The sequence below is a fragment of the Vipera berus genome (assembly GCF_964194415.1).
Source record: "Vipera berus genome assembly, chromosome: 1".
Lineage (NCBI taxonomy): Eukaryota > Metazoa > Chordata > Lepidosauria > Squamata > Viperidae > Vipera > Vipera berus.
Window position 1 is genome coordinate 289,844,561 of NC_138202.1, and position 22,019 is coordinate 289,866,579.

The 22,019-nt window shown below is 35.9% G+C and overlaps 1 protein-coding gene across 1 annotated transcript in view; it reads left to right on the forward strand.

The window, feature by feature from the left end:
* FMN2 (formin 2) overlaps nucleotides 1-22,019 on the forward strand; it is a gene marked incomplete at its 5' end in the record, with an annotated part of 196,809 nt that overhangs the window by 137,513 nt on the left and 37,277 nt on the right. The window contains 2 exons of the mRNA XM_081323350.1: nucleotides 9,707-9,799; nucleotides 16,424-16,475. Of these exons, the coding sequence (XP_081179476.1) occupies nucleotides 9,707-9,799; nucleotides 16,424-16,475 (145 nt within the window). The remainder of the gene's footprint in view (nucleotides 1-9,706; nucleotides 9,800-16,423; nucleotides 16,476-22,019) is intronic.

Consider the following 22,019-nt stretch of genomic DNA (forward strand, 5'->3'; position numbering starts at 1 on the left):
ACATGGGAACATTCTGGCAAATACCTCTAATCTGTGCCACCAAGAAGAAATAGCAATGAGAAAGCCACTATGAGAGACAAATTCTCAGATACAGAAATATATCAGACCTTAGGTTGCATTTTGAATTATATTTAAAGATTCAGATGGATTTGTCTTAAGAAAGGAAGTGGGAAAATTCAATTGCAAATCTGAAATGTATCAAATTTATTTAAAATATGTAATATATAATACATATATGAATATTGTATATAAAATATATTTTTAAATATATATATATATTTCTCAAAGCTCAATGTTTGAGAAATCAAATTTCATCTAGGAATTGCTGAAGATTCTTCCTAAATAATCAGTATATTCCTAAAACAAATTTCGGAGACTTCTTAGGCTACATCCTGTGCAGAATTACCCAGAAATTGGTTTCATGAAACTCAGAAGGATTTCTGTCCATATAGACATTTATACAATTCTGTTGCTAAATTGCAAAAATACCTTCCACAACCATGATCCACCAAGGTTTTTGCAAGTTTCTGCAACCTATCTGGAAATCCTGGGAGATTGGGCAAAGAATAGGAAAATTTGAAAGCGCTCAGTTCAAATCTCATCTTTGCCACAAGTGTTAGTTTCTCTAAGGCAATTTGCTATTGTTCTGTCTAGCACAGGGCAGAAAAAACATAGTCCTACAATGTTTTTCTTTTTTATCTTAATTGTGTGGCAAACGCAGTGTCCAAATCAGGAAGCTAGGCAGCCAGGCCTGTTTGGGTCAAGAAACTTTAAACTTCCTTTCAAGAAGGGAACGTGATAGCCTTGGGCTTTTTCTGTTAAAACGTTAGCCAAAGGGTATGTGGAAATGTTCTCTCTATTTTAGAAACATCTCTTCAGTGGTGTGTATTCTGTTTGATTTCCAATGCATCAGTTAAATACCAGGAGAAGTTTTAGGAAGAATTCATCCCACCTTTTTCAATGCAGTTGTGATTGATGGGAGAGGTCAACGTGGAAAGATTGTAGGAGAAACTATCCAGCCAGTTGCTCTGCCCAACAAACATAGTGAAGAATTTTGTCTCCTGATCTAGTTCTGTTTCTAAGCCTCACCCTTCTCTGCAGTATGCTAACACTAATATGGAAATACTAATATTGGCAGGTCTTAAGGGCCTATTGTAAGGTTTGTAGATATGTAATACTATATAAGAGAAAGAGAAAGAGAGGGAGAGAGAGAGAGAGAATGAATGAGACTGAGAGAAAGAATGAGGGGGGGAATGTCTCCTGCCAAGAAAGCTGATATAAAATATACTAACTTTTTCCAGATGTCAAAATTAATATCTTTGGTTCTAGCCACTTTCCCTAAACTTTAGCGGAAGTACCATAATACAGCAAAAGCAAAATACATAGCGGAACAAAATATCAACACTTTTGTGAGCATGTGTGTGATATTGATTGACTAATACAGTAGATATTACAAAAACCATGCTAAATATAGTGGCTAAAAAGCAGTTTTTGCTTTGGGGATTGGACTAAATTAATACTGTGATAGCAGTGACTGATCAGAAAATAGGTTTTTGGAGTGAAAATGAATAAATGTATGAAAATGTAAACATAGCATAAAGTTGCTATAAACAAAGGTAAATACCTCCAAGCTGGCTGGAGAATTGAAGTCCACATATCTTCAAGGTGCGAAACAATGCCAAGGTTGAGAAACACTGCTGTATAGCATTAAAGTTAAGGAAAATCTCCCGTAGTTAAAACCTGCCTTCCTGAATAAAGAACTGGATGGAATGTAAACCCCCAAATTGTCCTTCTTGGTGGTAGCCCCAAAGCTTTGAAATCCCTTTCCAGCAAAGATGCTCTTCTTTTAGCTTTCCACACAGTTGTCAAGGCAGTCTTTTTTTTCAGTAGCCATTTGGAAACTAATTATTAGCACTTCATTTGAGGTTCAGTTTGAAAAGCAGTTTTTTTTAATAATCTGTATGAGAGACATCCTCATAATGATTATGCTTTAGCATACACATTGTGTAATATAGACATCTGTAAACCACCTGCAATCTTGGGAGCTTGATCCTATAAACAAATAGACTTAAATGGATAAATTCATGAAATAGCTTTTAAAAACAAGAAATGAACTCTCCTGACAACTCATCTCCCTTTCTTTGAATCTTTTCACCTTGTCTCAGCCAGAAATAGGCTACCTACCCTGCCTTAAAGACCATTTTCTAGAGAGCCCCAGTAGAAAGGGAGGTATCTTTCTCAATGTTGCAACACCTCTCTTTCTATGGTGTGGAACACTTGCAAGAATAATATATCAGCACTTCCTGTGCTGATACTAAATCCCTGTGTTATAATGAAAAGTTGTTAGTAAGGTTTATCGTTACAGGACTAGCCCTGCAGTTAGTGTATTGAAAGTCTTGGAGGATAGTACTATTTCTGCCACTCAGCTGGCCCTCCCTCCTCTAATGGATTTTTCCAAGGGACATGGGAGAATGTGACCAGCAAGGCCAAAATGTAAGTCAGATCACTATTGCTGTATGCACGATGAAGGAATGCATTTCACTGGAATGTCTGAGCTGCCGCTTTCCTTCTGGAGACAAGACAGAAGCCAGACCAAACAGAAGGGTAAGACAACATCGTAAGTCACAAGACAGCTTCTGGCTCAGATTAGAGACAAAGGAGATGGAACTGATTTTCTACACCCAAGGCTTGTATACCAATTAGATTTAGGGGTGCGAGCATAACGTGCATGATTATTGAGTCACCAATAAAAAAAGTAAGTGGTAAAAGGGATAATGGCACTAATAGATGAAGGATGTGTACTGAATGATTTCCAGGTGTTGTGTTTAGTTTAATTTAGCTTAACTTAGTTGACAAACAATTTGCATAGTAGGGCTGCCCATCTCACAAAGGTGACTCTGGGTGAGGTACAGAGCTTAAAACCAAAAACAATGACACATTTCATTAAAAAAAACAAACCCTACTATAATGTATTCCTGGGGTCAAATATAACATTGTCTTTCAAGCCACTAAAATAAAACAGTAAGATAATAGGACTTGCCTTTCCTCCCAATTTTAATCTTATGGGAAAATCCAAATTGTTTATTACCTTGTAAAAGGCCAGTAGGGTTGTGGGCCAGCTGGCTCCTTCCGAAGGCTGTACCATAGGGCAGGCACAGCATCAAAAAGAACATGACCACTAGGGAACACAAAATAATACTAGTTAATGTGGATGTGACCAGGAGTGTTGGTGCAGCTGCATATTTTAAATGCCTGCTACATATACAGCTTGTATTTCTGCCCTCCCAAATTAAATACATACATGGATGAAACACAGCTACGTTCATGAGGAGTTTCTTCCTGTACCTAAATGTGTCAATAACTTGTGTCAAAAAAAGGAAGAAACACTTAATTGGTACAACTAATATTTGCTCAGTGGGCAGTTTTCATTTCAGTGGTGTCCAATTCTCAGACACTGCCTGGACTAGTCCCTGCAGTTTTCTTGGCAAGATTTTTTGGAAGTAATTGTCATTGCCTCCTTTCTGGGACTGAGAGAAAGTGACAACTGCGAGGTCGCTGAGCTGGCTTTGTGCCTAAAGTGGGACTAGAACTCACAGTCTCCTGGCTTCTAGCTTCATACATTAACCACTACACCAAGCTGGCTTTCAAACAAACCTATATTATTTTTGTAATTACAGTATTTACTTTATGGTACATAATCAAGGGGATATCTTTAGTATACATAGGGCTGAAAAGGAGAATTAAACTGAATTTCCTTAAAAGGAAAAACCATTTTACATTATTTTTAAAATAGTAACTGCACAGATTCCACACCTTATTTGTTTGCTTGTTTTATGAGAAGTATGCACTGAACTTAGTTAATTCAGGAGGAAAAAGACATAAAGAATATTAAATAAAAAAAACATTAATTTTAGTTTTTTTGCAAGATGTGGGCAGCTTTCTTATACTTTACAATATGAAGGGGTTTTTTTGTTTTTGTTTTGTTTTTTGCAGTTGAAGTAACAATTTCTATAATATTTCTTCTTCAGCTGTCATTAGTTTCTTTTCCATTTGTTTTAAAGCTTTATGTGGTTGAACATTAATCTGTTATGTACCAGACAGACATTCTAATAAACAAAGGGTCTGAGACAGCTCAGGATTTTATTAATATATCTACCAGTTTGGCTCCATTAATTGCCCTTCAATTTCACAGTTCTCTAGGATCCTCAGTTGTGCCTTTCTCAGTTCCTTGACACGGCATTTCTTAAGCAATCTGATCTGCTTTTGATCTCTCCTGATTGTCACCAGAGTTTCTTGCTATAGTTGTGCCAAGCTATAACTTTCAATAAGTCATTCATTCCACATTCAAAATATTAGTACTTGCTACAAGACTTAAATCACCTTGCTGTCTTAAAGAGCATTGAATAGCTGGGTCCACTGAAACAATACAAGAGTATTTTACATGTAACATTTATATTGATTTCTGCAATGCTTCATCCCTCCAACCACATTCACACACATAGGCATATTTTAAAACTAACTGGAAATATAAGTTTAATGTGTACATTTTCAAGAGACTTCAGTTCTAGTTAGGAAAAAAGCTTTGCAAATATGCACATCTACCCAGAAGTAAACCTCTTTTAAATTAAGATAGACTTATTCCCAACTTATGTCAGGACACAGTGCTGGACAAACTTCTTTTGAAAGTTCCTGCAGCATAATCCTAGTTTGGGAAATTTAATTTTGAGTACTCTGAAAGTCTCTCTTTGCTTGATCATAATATTTTTATTAAATATTTAAAAACATAACATGGAAATAAGACTGATGGCAATGAGATATGTTATTATTATTATTGCAGTATTATCAAATTTATTTGCCACCTATCTCACAGTTCAAAATGACTTGGAGTGGCTTATATATTGTTTTTTAGGGTTTTTAGCAAGACATACATACAGATATAGGGCTTAAGGTAATGAGCTAACAGGGAAGCCATGAGTTCTAGTCCTACCTTAGGCACAAAGCCAGTTGGGACAACTTGGGCAGTCACTCTCTCAACTCTAGAATACAGTCAATGGCTAATCATTTCCTAAATCTTGCCAAGAAAACTGCAGGGACTAGTCCAGGCAGTTCCTAGGAGTCAACACTGAGTCAAAGGGGATAGCTCCCCCGCGTCAATAAAAACATAAATATCGGTAAGGAACAACTTACTAGTTAGAACTTAATGTATATTGTGGAAACCTGTTTGTTGCACTGTTTAAATCATAGCAGACAGTGATGGAAACTTTAGATCAGGCATCTTCTGCATGCCCCCTTTGGTGCTAAATCATCTGTAAAAAGCTCAGGTACAAAATGATTTTTAAAAAAGAAAGAAAGAAAGAAAGAACTTGTCATCTTATAATATTGCTGGGAACAGTTATTCTGTTGAGATTAAAAGAACTAAGTGAAACAAACCGGCTCAGATTAGCCACAGTTCAGTAAATCAAATTCCAACTGTAACAAAATCCAAATTTGAATCTATAGAGATTTTACTTTTACACGTAACTTTAAACTTAAGAAATTATAAATATGAACTTCAAATATGTGGAAAAAGGCATAATTTTAATATGTTTTTATACATTCTGTCTTATTCAGTGATAATTTATAATTACCTAACTATATTGACACCATGCCATGATATTACTTGAATTACTCAGATTTACTTCACAATCTACAATATGACTGCTCTAGTTCACAGTTAACATTAGGAAACAGTTTATCATTAAAATATGTAGATTATAGGTAGGTTAAAACATAATTCCCTACAGAAAATTTCATAATTTTGTTTGAAACTTTATTTTTAATTTTCTGCCATCTAAGGTTTTTATTTTTCCTAGTATACTTTCTACAGTTATGCCATAAATATGCCTGTCTTTTATTTTACTCTGAATGGGTGTTTGTATGAGTGTGATTAATGAATGTGCATATGTGTGTGTGCGTGCAGGTTTTAAGGCACTATTTCTCTACCTCAACAACTTTAAGATGTGTGTGTGTGGGGGGGTAAAGTCCACACCTCTTAAACTTGCCAAAGTTGAGAAACATAGTTTTAATGGGAAAAATTATACAATTGAGAAGTGGCACATCAGGTGATCTATCAGCTATATAGAAATACAAAACAAACCTTCTGTCTAACCAAGGTCAGTAACCCCGATAGAGGGCAGTGCAGAATCACTCTTAGGAACCTCCATGCCATGCCAATCCTAAGCCACTTATGTAGACCTAAGTTGCAGAGTGACATATAAAGACACTCCAAGGCTGTTCTCCTGTAGAATGAGGAACAGCAGCACATGAGAGCTGCACCTTTGGGTGTGATTCAATTTAAGGTAATGAGGCTATTCAAGTCCTCAGTGGTTTTCATGACTGCTGCTGACCCATTTCATAGAAGGCTCCTGTGGCCAGCTCATCATCCTTGCTGCATCCGCAGACAGCAGTAGTCTTTGCAAATATGGCTGAAAGGGTTAATTGACTGAAACACTGCTGTATCCAGACTTCTAAACTGAAACCATATGTAAATGAAGGGCAAGATTTCATTCAGTCTCTGAGTCACATCTTACAATCCTTAAAGCTCCAAACAAGTCTCTTCTGGGAGAGGGTTATGAAGCCCCAACAGTCATTGGCCTAAGTCAGAACAATCCTTTCCCAAAACAAGTAGCTAAAAGAAGAAGGTGTATACTCACAGTTAAATGTGATTTCCCCTTCTGATGTTACACTGCAAAATATCTTTAAAGTTCCCAACTTTTATCACTTCTGTATGGCAGTGGGATAGTCAGAGCACTTGAGAACTCTCTTGTAGAGAATATTTTTAAAGGCATACGTCTATAATATATTAATAAAAATAGTTTGGCAGAATGTTTAGAGCAGGAAATAAGATGCATTCATGATGCACATATCTCTCCATTTTTAAAGTAGAGGGACAATTCATGTATTGAATTTGTAAAATTTGAATTTATTTTTAATACATTTTCCAGAGGTGTAGTAACTTAGTATTATAATAGTCTCTCTTCCAATTTCAGGTTAAAAGAAGTTTGGCTGAACTTTTATAACATTTTCACCCTTCAATATTAATATGACCTATATTCTAATTGACTATGATTTGTTGCTGTTGCTGTTTGCTTGTTTTGTTTTTGCTATGGTTTGACAAATTATTCAGTGCATATTGGACCTTTCCCATGTACCCAGAAGCTTGGAAATGAGCTGTTCAGAATAAAATATTTGGAGAAAGAGACCTGTCCTTTTGTGGACATCTCATGCTATTTTGTCATACAAATGGCATATTGTTAGCAGAAGCGACAGCAGATTTGGAATCCAGATACATATCTGTATGTGTTTGTGAGTTTGAATTCTATAGGTGCCACATCCCTTGTGATGCCGTAAATTTAAATTGAATCCACTCATTTTGTCTTCAGTTGGGCAAAAGAGACGATGGGAGATTGTACAATATAAAATATTGATTCTAATTAATTGTTGTTGATAATAACATCAATATTTCCTCCTATACCTCAGTAGCCAACATCAATATTTCCTCCTATACCTCAGTAGCCAACATCAATATTTCCTCCTATACCTCAGTAGTCAGCACTCTCTTTCTCCCCCTCTCTCTCTTAAACTGTCAATGGTTCATTCTTTACTCTAAACATGTACATTTTGTTTTCTACTTTCTGCTCTTGAAGTCAGAAAACAGACTGGTTTTCCCTGAAGAGACAACAGAAGTCAGTGAAACCACATAAGCGATCAAAACAAGCTTATATTGCACCGCAGCTCCCCCACTTACTGTGTAATTGGCCTAACATCACATTTGTTTAGACACAGAGCCTATAAAGACTAAACTTGGTAACCATGAATGGTCTCATTGAGGTCAATAGAATTTACATGGTAGGGTTGTTAAACATGTTTACAAGCGTGTGTGATCTGAGCCTTGGTAAATTATTGTAACTGAGTAGAGGATTCCACAAAGTTTAAAAATAGTTTTGGCTATCTGATTTGCACTTGTGGATGAATTTTAAAAGCTTATCCTTGAAAGGCAGATGCAGTATTGTGTGTGGTTTTTTTTTAAATCTCTTCAAGCAGCAAATGTTAGTTAATTTAAAAAAAACAACAGGTTCACCTATTAAACAAGTCTTACTACTTTCGGAAAGACTTCTGGCAGTTTTGCTTTAAGTGAATGTTCATTTCCCAATGTAATTTTAATGCACTGTACCTAGGTCTGATTCAAAAACAATTTTATTTTCAAAGCCATGTCATTGATTTTATATTCATGTAAAAACAATGTTAAGGAATTAAATAAACAAATAGCTGTAGTACATTTTAACTCAATTTCCTTTCATTTTTATTGGAAATATTTCTTATAGAATGTCTAGTTATTTCTAGAGAGTGTCAAGTTGAGAAAAGCTACCTTAATTCCTTTCATTATTTTTTAAATTTGTAAAAATGGGGTTTTACCACAAAATGTTGTCGTTTTTTTCTAATTTCAATTATTATAAGTTTGAAACTTTAACTGCCATTCTGTCAAATTTTTCTATTTGTTCATCTGAACAATGCCATCAAATTTTAGAACCACATGTGAAATAAAATCCACAACTGTGTGCCCCTATAGTTAAGATCACTTCTTTAGATTTTACTTTCTTTGTTTAACATTTTAATTTGAAGTTTGAAATCAAGCATAACCATTAAATTCTCTGAGCTCGATAACCTGATAAATACATCATCAGCAATTGTTTTTTCAGATGTGATTTGAAATAAAAGGTTAAAGTTACCCACAACTTTGCAGACCATTCTACATTTTAAAGGGCTTTCATAATTTATTCTGCTTTTCTCTTAAATGGTGAATGTCAGTTACAGTTCACAAGAGAATTTTATGGGTTTATCATGCTCAGAATTTAAGATGTTAAGGTGTTGGATCTATAATGAGAAGACCCAGATTGAATACTTTGGTGATCATGGAACACACTGGTGATTTTGGACCATTTATTATCACTTGCCATAACTTGTCCATGTGGTGGCTACTGGGGAAAAATGGAGTAAGAATACTATGTGTACAGCTTTGAGTTTCTCAAAGAAAAGCTATAAATCTAACAATGTGTTAAATCTATAACCATAAAAGATAAATTATTCAGCACACTTTAGCTTGGATTTGGAAATAGCCAATGAAATTCAATACTTTTTGTTTGCTTGTTTTGAGAAAGAAAGCAATAACAACATATAGATGCATTAATTTGCATATTAAACAGCTGTTCTTTGGCCAATACATTTAAATGACTTTCAGATTTGCTACTGGATTCTGCATGTGTATGCATCCATAATGATGCTAATTTTGGGTTGCATCAAAAAAGCAAACAGCAGATCAGATATTGCTACTGTGATATTGCATGCTGATTTTTTTTTCTAGTGAGATACATTTTTATTCTACATATGTGGCATTGCAATGATAACTATTGAAGTTGTATTCCTGTACATTAAAAATTACATTTATATAGATTTCCATGACCAATCATATGAAAGCTATCATTAATAAACTTTAGCCAGTCTAAGTGGCAGTAATCCAACAAAAACAGGTACTTTTTCAGTGAGAAATCAGACTTTGTAACTCATCCTAGATGTCCACTGGGATCCAACACAAGTCTTACCTTTTCTTTATCATGAATATTTTAAAGCAACATTTTATTTCAAATCCTTATGTTCCTTTAATTTTCAGCATGTGAGACAGAAGCAGGCAAAGTTTGCCAGTTTTCATTAGAAGAACACATCCAGCCCTTTAAAGACAACATGGACAAATTCATTAGTCAAGGTAAATAATGACTAGTAATTTAATCTTTCCAAGCTTTATCACAAGAATGTTGTAGAAACAATATTTAGACATGGTGAATGACGTGTCTATTTATTTTGGAGCCATAGAAATGTGCAGATTAGCTTAATCAGAGGGTTTCTTATTTCAAAATAGCTTACCTGTTCTGTGCTCCCTTTCTGAATGTTATTAGTGGCCATTGTTCACTAAGAAAGTTTTCTGAGTTCATATTCTGTGTAGGAAGCAATTTTCCAACATTTGTTTCTTGACAGTTTCATAAACTGGTGCCTTGACTTGTGTCCAGATACATGGTGATATTTTTCAAAGAACCTATAAACTTCTGGGTTATTTCATTTGCAGATTGCCTCTGGACAGTCATATGTTTTGGAAACAAAATCCAAAGCATTTTCTAAAAATGTCCAGGTCACGTTCAGGAAATATAAAAAGAATTGTGGGTTTGTAGGACATAGTTACTTTTTCACCTTCATTTCATTTTTTTTCAGTGATTGATCTTTATCATGTTTTTGTGCAGGCACAATATCTTTTGGGTTATTACATGCCTACATAAATACATGCACAAATACCCACAAATTATTTAAAGAAAATAAAGGACCTCTTCTTTGGAACTAAGTTAGAAAGACTTTCTAGTGTCTTTAGTAGTGATGTACCATGAAATTTTTAACAAATATACAAATATCAGTATTCTTCCAATCCTGAATCTTCATGGACTTCGGGGAAAAAAAGTCCAGATACAGATGATACAGATAAAGGCCTTTCTATAGCAGGTCTTTCAAAGAGGCATGCAATTGTGATAATGGAAGATTTAAATTATACTGACATCTGCTGACTCTGCCAAGAATCAGAAGACTGACAAATAACAGAATAATGGAGTTGGAAGCGACCTTGAAGGTCTTCTAGGCCAACCCCCTTCTCAAGCAGGAGACCCTATACCAGTGGTGGCGAACCTATGGCACGCGTGCCAGAGGAGGCACTCAGAACCCTCTCTGTGGGCATGTGCACCATCACCCCAGTCCTTCCTCTCCCTGCAGCCCCCTCCTCATCAGCAGCCCCACCAGAGAAGAGTTGCCCATGGGCGCAGACCAGCACAGCCAAGCACATGGCAGCTGGGCAGCAGGAACAAGACTCTGCCCTCACGCCCCGTTGCACACAGATGATGCTGTGGGGTGCAGATGGAGGGCATGTCCATCATTGTAGGGTTGCCTGATCAATCTGTGGTGGGCCTTGGAGGTGGTGGGTGGCCCGGCAGGTGGAGCGGGTGGGGCAGAGTGACGGGCAGGGTTTTTTTGGGGACTCAGTCTCTAAAAGGTTCACCATCACTGTCCTATACCATTCCAGACTAGTGGCTGTCCAATCTCTTCTTAAAAGCCTGCTGTGAAGGAGCACCCACAACTTCTGAAGACAAGCCATTCCATCAGTTGATTGTTCTCATTTTAAAAAATTGTCCTTAGTTCTAGGTTGCTTCTCTCCTTACAGTCATTAGTTTCCATCCATTGTTTCTTGTCTTGCCTTTTGATGCTTTGGAAAATAGGTTGACCCTCCCTCTTTTTTATCACTTTTCGTGGCCCTTAAGTTATTCACCAGTTCATATAATCTGAGTTTGGGAATAATTCCTGGTTTCCCTGCCATGTAGCCTTTACTGTCTGCCAAGGCTCAAAACTGATTTCCATGCTTCCCTTTACTTATCTGTCACAGTAAAGAAACAATAGGAGCCCCAATGGAAGGAAAGTGTTGTTGTTTTTCCCCAATTGCATCATCTCTCCATCTGATTTCAACTCTTTCCCTGGCCTCTTCTCCTCCCAGTCCCTTAGAAACATTCCTCTTGGCAGTTTTTCCCACCTGGAAAACTCTGTTAAGGACATGGATGTGCTGCTTGGAAAGGGAAGCAGTGATCCTATATACATCTTTCTGGTCAGCTAATTCTCCCCTGCAGATGTCATTTCCATTTAATATCTTTCCCAGCAGAATATTAGTAAAAAAAAAGCCATTTTAGGAGATGTATGGCCAAAAACTTCGGTTAATTTCTGTAATTAAAGTAACATTATATACCTTGGAATATAAAATCCTCTCATTTTTATTTGGCTGGACCAAATTCAAACGTGAAAGAGTTTGTGTAGGATTTCTCTTTCTCGCTGAGAATTTGATAGGCTTTAATTGCAATAGGTTTTCTATGGTCATTTGTTATTGAGGTCGATTTAATCAATGGGTTGCTTCCGCAAGACTGGACACATAAAGACAATGTAGAAGAAGCAAAACAAGGAAAGCATGCAGAGCACGGCTTCTGAAATTCTTTCCAAGCCCTTCATAGCAGGCCTGCCTAGGATTACATGATCAGGAGGGAGGAGGGCTTTGGAATGGAGCAGCCAGCAGCATTCCAAGTTGCTGTCCAACCACCTCTCCCATAGGAGTGAATGGGCGGGGGGATCTCTGCAGCCCCTAACTGGATCCAGTTCATTTTTTGAACTTCAGTTTCTTTTGCTGGCGTCTCCTCCACACAAAACTAGGACTTGCTCTTTTTGCTTTGGGGAGATTTATCATGCTGACAGACTGACAATTAGATTTTGAGCACCTTGATGGCATTTTTTTCCAGAGGAAAACAAATAAAAAGGGCAACGTTGAAGATTTTTTTTTTTTGTACAGGATGCATTCAGGAAAAGTTTTCAAAACAATTTTTGAAGTTTAATTTCTTAAAGTTAACACCGAGTATGTAGTTCTCCAATATGGAATTCATGGATTAAATGTTTCCTTTAAAAAAAAAAAGCAAATCAAGCTCTTTACTTTTTTTTGGTATACAAATTCTTCTGCTCAATCTAGCTTTCTTTGAATTGCCTCGTCTATTGGTTGGAAGTAGTTTTGCAAAAATCTTAAAAGAAAAGGATTTTTAGGACGTAAGGAGTTGGGTTACAACTAGCAATAACAACCACTGCCTTGAAAATAGTTTGCTTCCAGATATGTTGATGAAGCCTCTCAGTCATCCAGGTCTGGCAGCTGGATTTATTTTCTTTGTTTCCAGATAACCTTCCAATCTAATGCAGTCTCAAACCCCACATATTTAATGCAGACATAGTTCTAAGTCACATACAAAATTATCTGTTTTATAAACTTTTATATAAACTTTATAAACTTCTGTCCCAAAGGAATCTTGCCAGAAGTGGAATTATTTCTGCCCCAGATATCTGTTAATTCCCAATAGATAACCCTATAGGGAAAAATTAGGGCTAGTATACCTGGACTTCCAAGTATCTGGATTGCCATTACATGATACATGATGGAGTTTCCACTTTCTGCCATTTTGATTATCTTTTTTGGCAGTTCACACAAGGCAGCAAATTGGACTAGAAAGCCTGCCAGGTCCCTTCCAGCCCTATGATTCTAAAATTAATTTTATATCTAGTTAAATGTTCTGTGTTCTTCCCTTTTGATATAGTTGTATTAAAGTACTAAGAATAAAACGTCCTAATTAAAATAAGAAAAATTTCTAAATGTCTGAGTGCTAGAACTGTAATGAATCATATATACTCAAGTAGTCCTCAATTTGCAACCAACACTGGGACCACAACTTTGGTTGCTAAATGATGTGGTTGTTAAGTCATCACATGATTTTACAAACATTTTCAATCTGATTGCTAAGTTAATCACATGGTCATTAATGTATGTATTACATACAAATCCACTGTAATATACATTGCTCCATGTATTGTGCAATATTTTAGCACTCATATTTAAAGTGCTGTATTAATTTTAAATGTGGAAATTTCACATTATTCATCCTGCAGAACTTTAACCAATTATCCATTTTTTTAAAAAAATGAACTGTGTGAGATGTTTGAAATATGGACAAATTTTACCATGTAAGCATTCCTTAAATGTAGCAAAGAAACAAGGAAAATCAAAATCAGTAAACATGCAGAAATATTCAGACTAGGAGATGAAAAGATTCTTGCTGCATTCCCTCTGTGATTATTCATACATAGTTTAATGTTTAGTTACTCTTAAGATTAAGTAGACTAACAGTATTCCAGACATCAGTTGATTCCAGTTGGCATCGATGCTAGTCAGCATGGCTACCTAACAGAGATGATGGGAGTTACAATCTGAATTCATCCGGAAGATTGCAAGGTCTCAGAATGTTTTCTATACCTTTGTGTTTAAAGAGAATGTTGATTTCTCCTTTTTTATTTTAATAATGGAATTTTCATTCTTTGAAAATGAAGGTTATAAGCAGACTCAGGACTTTTTCAGGACACTTATACAAGTTATTCAACAGATGTGTGTAATAATTTCCTTAACCTAATTAAAAACATTAGTAAAAATAAGATTTGGTTTCATCACTATGGTGAATTCTTTATATTCCATTGGAGAGCTTGGTTTCTATGGACTTGTTCCATAGCAATCTTTAACCTTTTTCTCATTAATTTGATTTGTCACTTTTTCCATCCATAGTGTCTTTCTGAATCCAGTCCTTAGTTTAGTCATTGAGACAGCTTTTTCACTGAGAAATTATTGTCATTCTTACAGTTGAAAGCTCATGAAACAACAATGAAACTTTTGGTCTCCAAGAACATTCAGCAAAGCCACTTTTGGCTCTAATGCAGAAATTGCCTGCTATTTTGTTTTTTATTTTATTTATTTTTATTTTAATCCCATTTATATCCCGCCCTTCTCCGAAGACTCAGGGCTTAGCAGTAGCCTTCATTCTATGTATATGCCTGCTTATTAGGGCTTTTGCCCCCCCCCAAAGCGGCATTATTACAAAGTCAGCTTATTGCCCCCAACAATCTGGGTCCTCATTTTACCTACCTCGGAAGGATGGAAGGCTGAGTCAACCTTGAGCCTGGTGGGACTCGAACCTGCACTAATTGCAGGCAGCTGGTGTTACTTAAGGAGGCATTAGCCCACTGCTCCACCAAGGCTCTTTATGCTTCATGCTAAACATACTTTCTTTCAAGATACCTATATTTCAACAGTTATTCATCACAAGCCTTTCCAGTATCAGTTGTCTTTATAAAGAGATGAGATCCAGTAGCTAAGTAGCTAAGCAGCATGAATGTGGCACTGAGTGTCAAAAAAGGTTGGCTGTCTTTTCTCTAGTTATTTGTATACATAGCTTTGTGTCTTCTTCCCATCTCTTGCAAGAGTAAGACATGTGCCATAGGACTGTTGGTGGCAATCACTCATCTACATTGGCTCATTGGCTTCTCATTTTTCTGTATAATATTTTGGACTTGTTAGTACTTGTGCAGTTTTTTACCTACAGAGAAAAAGTATTTACCCACGTTCTCTGTTTCTTCTTCCACTTTTACCCTATGTCCCACACAATAATAAAGAGATTGACAGTGCTGGATACTGCTCTCATATTCTAGTCTTCCTCATCTCCAAGAGACTTACTCTTGAAAAGAATTTTTTTTTAATGTAATGTCCTAAGGGAAAAAAAAATAAAGATAAATCTTTCGGTCATAGGATTGAAAGAGACATTGAAAGTCTTCTAGTCCAATATCCTATCTAGTGCAGGAACATTTGTCTGTTTTGCTTGATTTCACTTTTTATGGTATAATGTTTTATTAGTTTTAGCAAACTAGTTGAACAACATTCCATGATTAAAAACTAAAATTCTAAAGTTTGTATAAATCATTAATACAAGATTATACATTCTTGGAATAAGCAAGAATGAAAAAAAAATGCTGCCAATTCAAGTGGCTCCTTCAGAACCAAACAGGCTTGGCAATGAAGTATTTGGTACTCAAAAGACTAAACCTCTGGTAACCATTTCTTCAGGTGTCTTGGAACAAATGTGCAGCAAGTTCTCACTAACTGCAGTCAGCATATCCATAAGCAATAATTTTCAGCAAACTTGATTTTAATCCTTTTATTCAGTTTCTAATCATTTTTATAATTCTTAAATAAAAGGAAAAATAAACCTGTCCAGACTGACTTTTTTCCTGTTTTTATAAGCAGCATGCTTCGCCCATCTCCCTGTATCTGAGGTGAAATGAAGGATCACTTTCCCTCTTCTCTACTGATACACAGAGAGTGCCCTATGCTGCCCATATCATAGGCCCATAGATGCCCACAACATATACTGGAGATGGTGGGGAGTGTAGAATGTGCAGTAATTAGCAACTTTCTTTTTGTTCCATGTGGAATAGAAGCTAGTGAAATTTTCCAGAACTGTGTTTTATTATTAAAAAGAAATTCAGTTTGAGACTTGGGGGGGGGGGGAACCTTATCTACCGGAATTTGGGGGAAAATTGATTGGCTCAATCCTGTCTATTCTCAGTATAGTGAATTTGGCAGAACTGAAGACTGGGAAAGACAATGAAAGTTGAAAATGGTATATAAAGATTTGGGGGCAATGGAGTAAAACCCTTATATGGAAGTGCCATCGGATATACTCATTCCTACTGTGAGATCAAGTTATCTTAAACTGTTTCTAAATGTATTAACTCTACATTTCATTATTTTAAGGTCAAGGCCAAGCTCATAGACTCAAGAATCATGTAAAAAAACAAGAAGATAATAGTTTTCTCCCCCAAAGGATGTGCAGGAGAACTTATTTAATGACATCACTGCAACATTTTATCTATAACTTTATTTCTGTTTGTTACTTAGCTAAAACTGACCATGAGATGGAAGAAAAATCTCTGGCAGAGACGCACAAAAGGTGAGATGAACAAGTTTAATTTGAAAAGGTTTCCTTCAGTATCCAAATAGTTATCTTTTATCCTAGATAATGAAAGTAATCTTAAAGGGCTATCATGCAATCGTAGCTTATTTGACATCTTTGGGTAGCCAATTTTCTCATATATTATTAAAGCTAGAAGGTTTAGGCTTTTGTTGAAATTACTACCTCACTATAACAAAGAATTCAAATAGAGTGGTTGTTTGCTTGAAATTGTGGGAATTTTCCTTCAGACTAAAAACAGATGCATTACTCTCATTCTGTATTTTGGGCTCCCCACTACATACAAAGGAAGGGAAAAAAGATGGTACTAAATTATTAATCATGCTGAAAATTCAACATTGCTTTAATGTGTCAAATTAAGTTTGCAAAGAAGCCAGTGCTGTCTGTCTAATTCAGTAATGATGTAAGCATTAGCAAGAACTGAGGCTTTGAAGTTTTTATAGCTGTTATTGCACAATTTCTTTTCTCTTCATTTTTGCAGTTTTCTTGCTAATGTGGCTTACTTTCAGAACTGGTTGTAGTAGCAAATGGAAATTTTTAAAAAAATTTCCATTGCTATTAAAGCCAAATCTTAAAATTCACGTTTTCCAAATCCAATGGAAATGACAGAACTGCCAAATTTTGAATCATGGCTTTACAAAATTAAGTATTTATATATGCAATTATCTACTGCCTAAGAACAAACAGTTTCTAGAAACATTAGGAACACTAGAGAACATCCTTAGGGGGGAAAAACAATTTATTCCTACTATAAATATCCTAATTAGACTAGGAATGTTTCATTGGATTAAGTAGCTTTGAATTTACTCTGGTTGTAGCTGTGATTTTTCCCCCCCATTATTTGCTTTATATTCATTAGTAGTTTAAATACCTGAGTGCTTGCCTCAGCCTCCTTCTCACCCTATGAGAGGTTGGAGAAGGCTGAATCTCAATATTTTTTTTTATTTAAGTGTTCATGTATTGGGTAGACAAACCTAAATAACTGTTAAACTCTACCAACTACTTAAAAGACTTTACTTAGAGGAATTGTATGAATAGACACAAGGAAGAAACTGTGTGGTCTTGAAAACATGGGCCACAGAAAGTCTTTGAGTTCTTATATCCTTGATTGATTACAGTCACATTTTTGCAGATTTAGAGTTGCCTTCAAAAGATATGCCTTTCATGTGTAACGAGAACTGGCTATTAGAATACACTAAAGGAAGGGGAAGAGAGAGGTCGACCTCACCTTTTTTATATGAGGATATTTCAGTTATTGCCTTTATAAAATTCTTGCAGTAGTGCTTAAGAATTCGTTAAAGCATCTTTAGATGGACAGTTAGGCAATCTCCAATTTGCTAGTATTTCATTGTTGTTTAGAAGTAGCCATGAAGCAGGAGGTTGATTTTGGTTTTCTATTTCTAACCATCTACTTTGCTTTTTTTAAAAAAAGTGAAATCATACTATTGACAAGAACAACATAACATGCTGTAATTTTCTAAATGCTTTAGAATGTTATCTTACTGAACTCTGATAAATCCATTGTTATGTGATCAATGTCTAAATACATAATAGGATTCTGCCAGCTCCCCTTGTTCCAACTCATGCTCTCCCCATATATTTCAGATAGTAATTCAGTTTGTTTCTAGAGCAGATTTTAAAGATACAAAAAAAAGGAATTTCTCTGTGGAAATTAATTCACAGAAATATACCTTTGGATTCCATCCTATAATACACATGTATGCAACTGAAACATTTAGAGAGAAAAATCTTCCACAGATTGTAAAGCAAAATACATCTCATCATGAATAGGCTTTTTTAAAAAAAAATAATAATACAACTATCTAAATCTTTAGCTTGCTTTGTATGTAAGAGCTTTCTGAAATTTTTTAGCATTTCATATTGCCAACCAACAGAAGGGCAATCTGTTAGTAAAATAATTTTCTTTGTATATTATATGGTGTAGAAAAATACTTCTTTATATTGCCAGAGTAAACTGGGTTGCTTTTTTCTTCCTCTAGGGTATACGTGCTGTTAAAATTTTATTTACCATTCAAACGATGTCAATGTCAAAGACATTTTTGGGCGGAGGGTGAGAGGAGAGCTCAAGAAAACTAAATAAATAAGAGATTAGTTGCATTCTGCTAATCATGGGTAAAATAGCTAGGCACTGGGTGAATAGACGAGTTACTGCTAGCTGCAGTGATGGATTAGTTTAAGCACAATTAATGTGATTTAATGTGATTGGATTTTTCTTTTTGAAGTGACTATGTGCCACAGAGTGTCTATGTCATGATTAGATGTCTTAGAATGACAAGGAAACATCGATTCATTATTTGAAATGGAAAAATAGTTTTACAACGCTGCCTCTCTATGGCATTGTAAAGCCAAGCAGTCATGAAAGAAAATGAAATAGCTAAAAAATTCTTCAAGTGGATACTGTTTTAAGCACAATGCTTCTAGAATAATCTTATTGTTTATCAAATGAGCTGAAATGGAAAATTAATCTTTCACACTTAATGAAATGGTATGTCTGACCTGTGGATTCTATAAAATCTCCGGCTGTTCATTTGTCAGAAGTGAGATGTTTAATAGTTTCTGAAAGGCTATATACATTTTTATTTATTTATCATATTTAGTGACTTTAAGAACGACAATGTGTGAAGTGTTTATTCAAGAAATGGGTTTCTGGCATACGAGCAAAAAGAAAAGTGAAATGTTTACTTCCCAATAAAAGCACATTGTGTGATCTCTGGGTAAGGATCCTGAGACAAGAAAAAAACCACACCATTCTGTGTTTATCCAGTTTACACAAGCAGACAAGGAAGGCTCCAGCCTGTTATTAAAGTTGAAGTGATACAGCCCCAAACAATGACGTCAGTCCCTGAATAATATTGATAAAGTACAAGAGCAAAAGATATGACACTTCCCAATTTCAGCTTTCGTGGGCGGTTCTCAAGAACCCATAAAATATTTGACACAGTCAAGTGAAAAATACAGCTTGCTTCAAAAGGAGACGCAAGAGTGTCTCAGGCATAAACATTCACAATTTTCATCAAGACAGAAAGTCTTTTCTCAGTCATTCTATGTGAGATCCTTTTTTTTTTTTAACAAAAATAGGACTGGCATGGGTGGAATCTGCTATCTTTTGTAACAAAAATGTGCGTCCTTTTGCTCAGTGAGAACTCAACTGCATGAAACTTGATGTGTGCATAATCAGCACCATTTCTCTCATTTTCGGGGGATGTGTGTGGAAAGACAAATCCCATTTTTAGGGGAAAAAATGAAAAAGTCTCTGCTTTTCTTCTGGATAGCTGAGGTTTTCAACATTCTGTGCAAAAGCTATGTAAGTTTTGGCTGAAACAGTTGGAATCTCAAATTAAGGTAACATCTGGCCTAAAACATTTTTTAAAAAAATCACTTCATTTGTCTATCTCACTTTCTTACTTACCCCCTAAATTTTAGATACAGCTAGTTGTCGACTTATAACCACAATTGGGATCGGAACTTCCATCATTAAGCCATGTGGTTATTAAGTGAATCACAGCCAATCTTGCTATCTTTTTTGCCATGTTCATTAAGCATTTTACACAATTGTTAAGCCAATCCAGGCTTCCCATTGACTTTGCTCATTGGAAGCTGCCTGCAAATGGTGACAATGTGACCCCGGGATACTGCAACTGTTGTAAATACATGCCAGTTGCCAAACATCCAAATTTCGATCACGTGAAGAAGGGAATGTTGTAGCAGTCATAAGTGTGAGGACTGATCATAAGTCGGTTTATTCAGCACCGTCTTAATTTCAAACAACATTAAACAAATGGTCACAAGTCAAGGACAATTACTTATATTGTTTGAGATGTCACTTATTATTTGAGCTTCCATTGTTAAAAAAGAAATTTGAAAGTAAACATTTATCTGTCTTGGATTCTGTCTGGAAAAAAAATTGAAGAGTCTATATCTGATGGAGACAAAGAGGTAGATGGGAAACCAGGAAAATGAACACAGACACCAGTATGTATATGGATACATTGCAAAGTCAAAAGAGAAGCTCAGATATATATTTCAAGGTGAAACATGGCATTGTGTGTTGCATCTCTGTGTGTCTTGAAAGTTTGTATTTCATAGTATTTTTTTCCAGTAATCATGATGAATAATTTTGCTGTCCTAGACATTCTTTCCTATGCATTGTTTCTGTGCATGCTTTTGATTTTATGTGCTTCACTATTTTGTGCAGTTTTAGAACTAAGTAGCTATTATTAATTGTAATGCACATACCGTATGTTCTTTCCTTGGCATTTGGCTGATATATAAAACATATACTATAATGGCCAATTCTGAAAAATTCATGATTATATCATAACACAGTCTTTTAGGTATCTCTTCGACTGATCGTTTAAAATGATATGTGAATATTTTCCCATATCCAATGGTTCATAGGAGGTGCTTCCAGTTTCTTCCTGAGATTGATAGGCTTGAGCACTAACATGGCAAAGTATCTTCATTGGTGTTGTTGTCCTTTTTTTCTCAGCTGGTCTGTGATGCAAATGCACATTACTCTGCTGGAGTATAGGAGCAGTAGCTGTGAGCTTCTGGTAATAAGAGTGGAGGCAGTCAGTTGTACCAGCAACAAAGCTTTAAATCCCTATTTCGGATATACAAAAAAACCTAAAATTACCAATATTTATTTATTACATTTAATATAGCCATTATAAACTGTTTTCATGCTTATTCCATGTTATTTTTGTGATACTCTTGTCTATAAAAGAAAGAAATCTTAATATAGTATCTGAACACAGTCAACACTTATTTTTGGAAATAAAATTCAAACACACGGGCTTGATAAAGAGTTGGTGTTTGAAACTTCACTATAGTTCTCATTAAAGGAACTAGAGGAAACTTTATTTAAGGAAAAAATGTCCTCTCCCCCCCCCTTTTTTTTTTCATATTGCACCATCCAGGAAAGTTGCTTCATGTAGTTGGTTTGGGGGCTTTTAACATCTGCTGCTACCAGTGAACTTTGTGGAACCCACAGACATCTGCTATGTCTCATTTGCAAGGCACTACTGGAATAAAATCACTCAGTTTTGTGCTGATGTGGTTTGCCTCAGTTGATGCAAGTGCAAAGGGGCATTCAAGGTCCCATCTACAGTTCTTCCATTTTGTAGAAGTAATTTCAGCTCTAGAAATCCAAGTGTGTGAGCATTCAGCTCCACGTCTTCCCAGCTTCTATTTCTACCTATTACAGCCAATTTGATCTAACTATAGGGACACGGTGGCTCAGTGGGTTAGGACGCTGAGCTTGTCAATCAGATGGTCGGCAGTTTGGCGGGTCGAATCCCGAGTGCCACGTAACAAAGTGAGCGCCTGTTACTCATCCCAGCTTCTGCCAACCTAGCAGTTCGAAAGCACGTAAAAATGCAAATAGAAAAATAGGGACCACTACAGTGGGAAGGTAACAACGTTCCGTGCACCTTTGGTGTCTAGTCATGCCGGCCACATGACTACGGAGATGTCCTCGGACAAGCACTGGCTCTTCGGCTT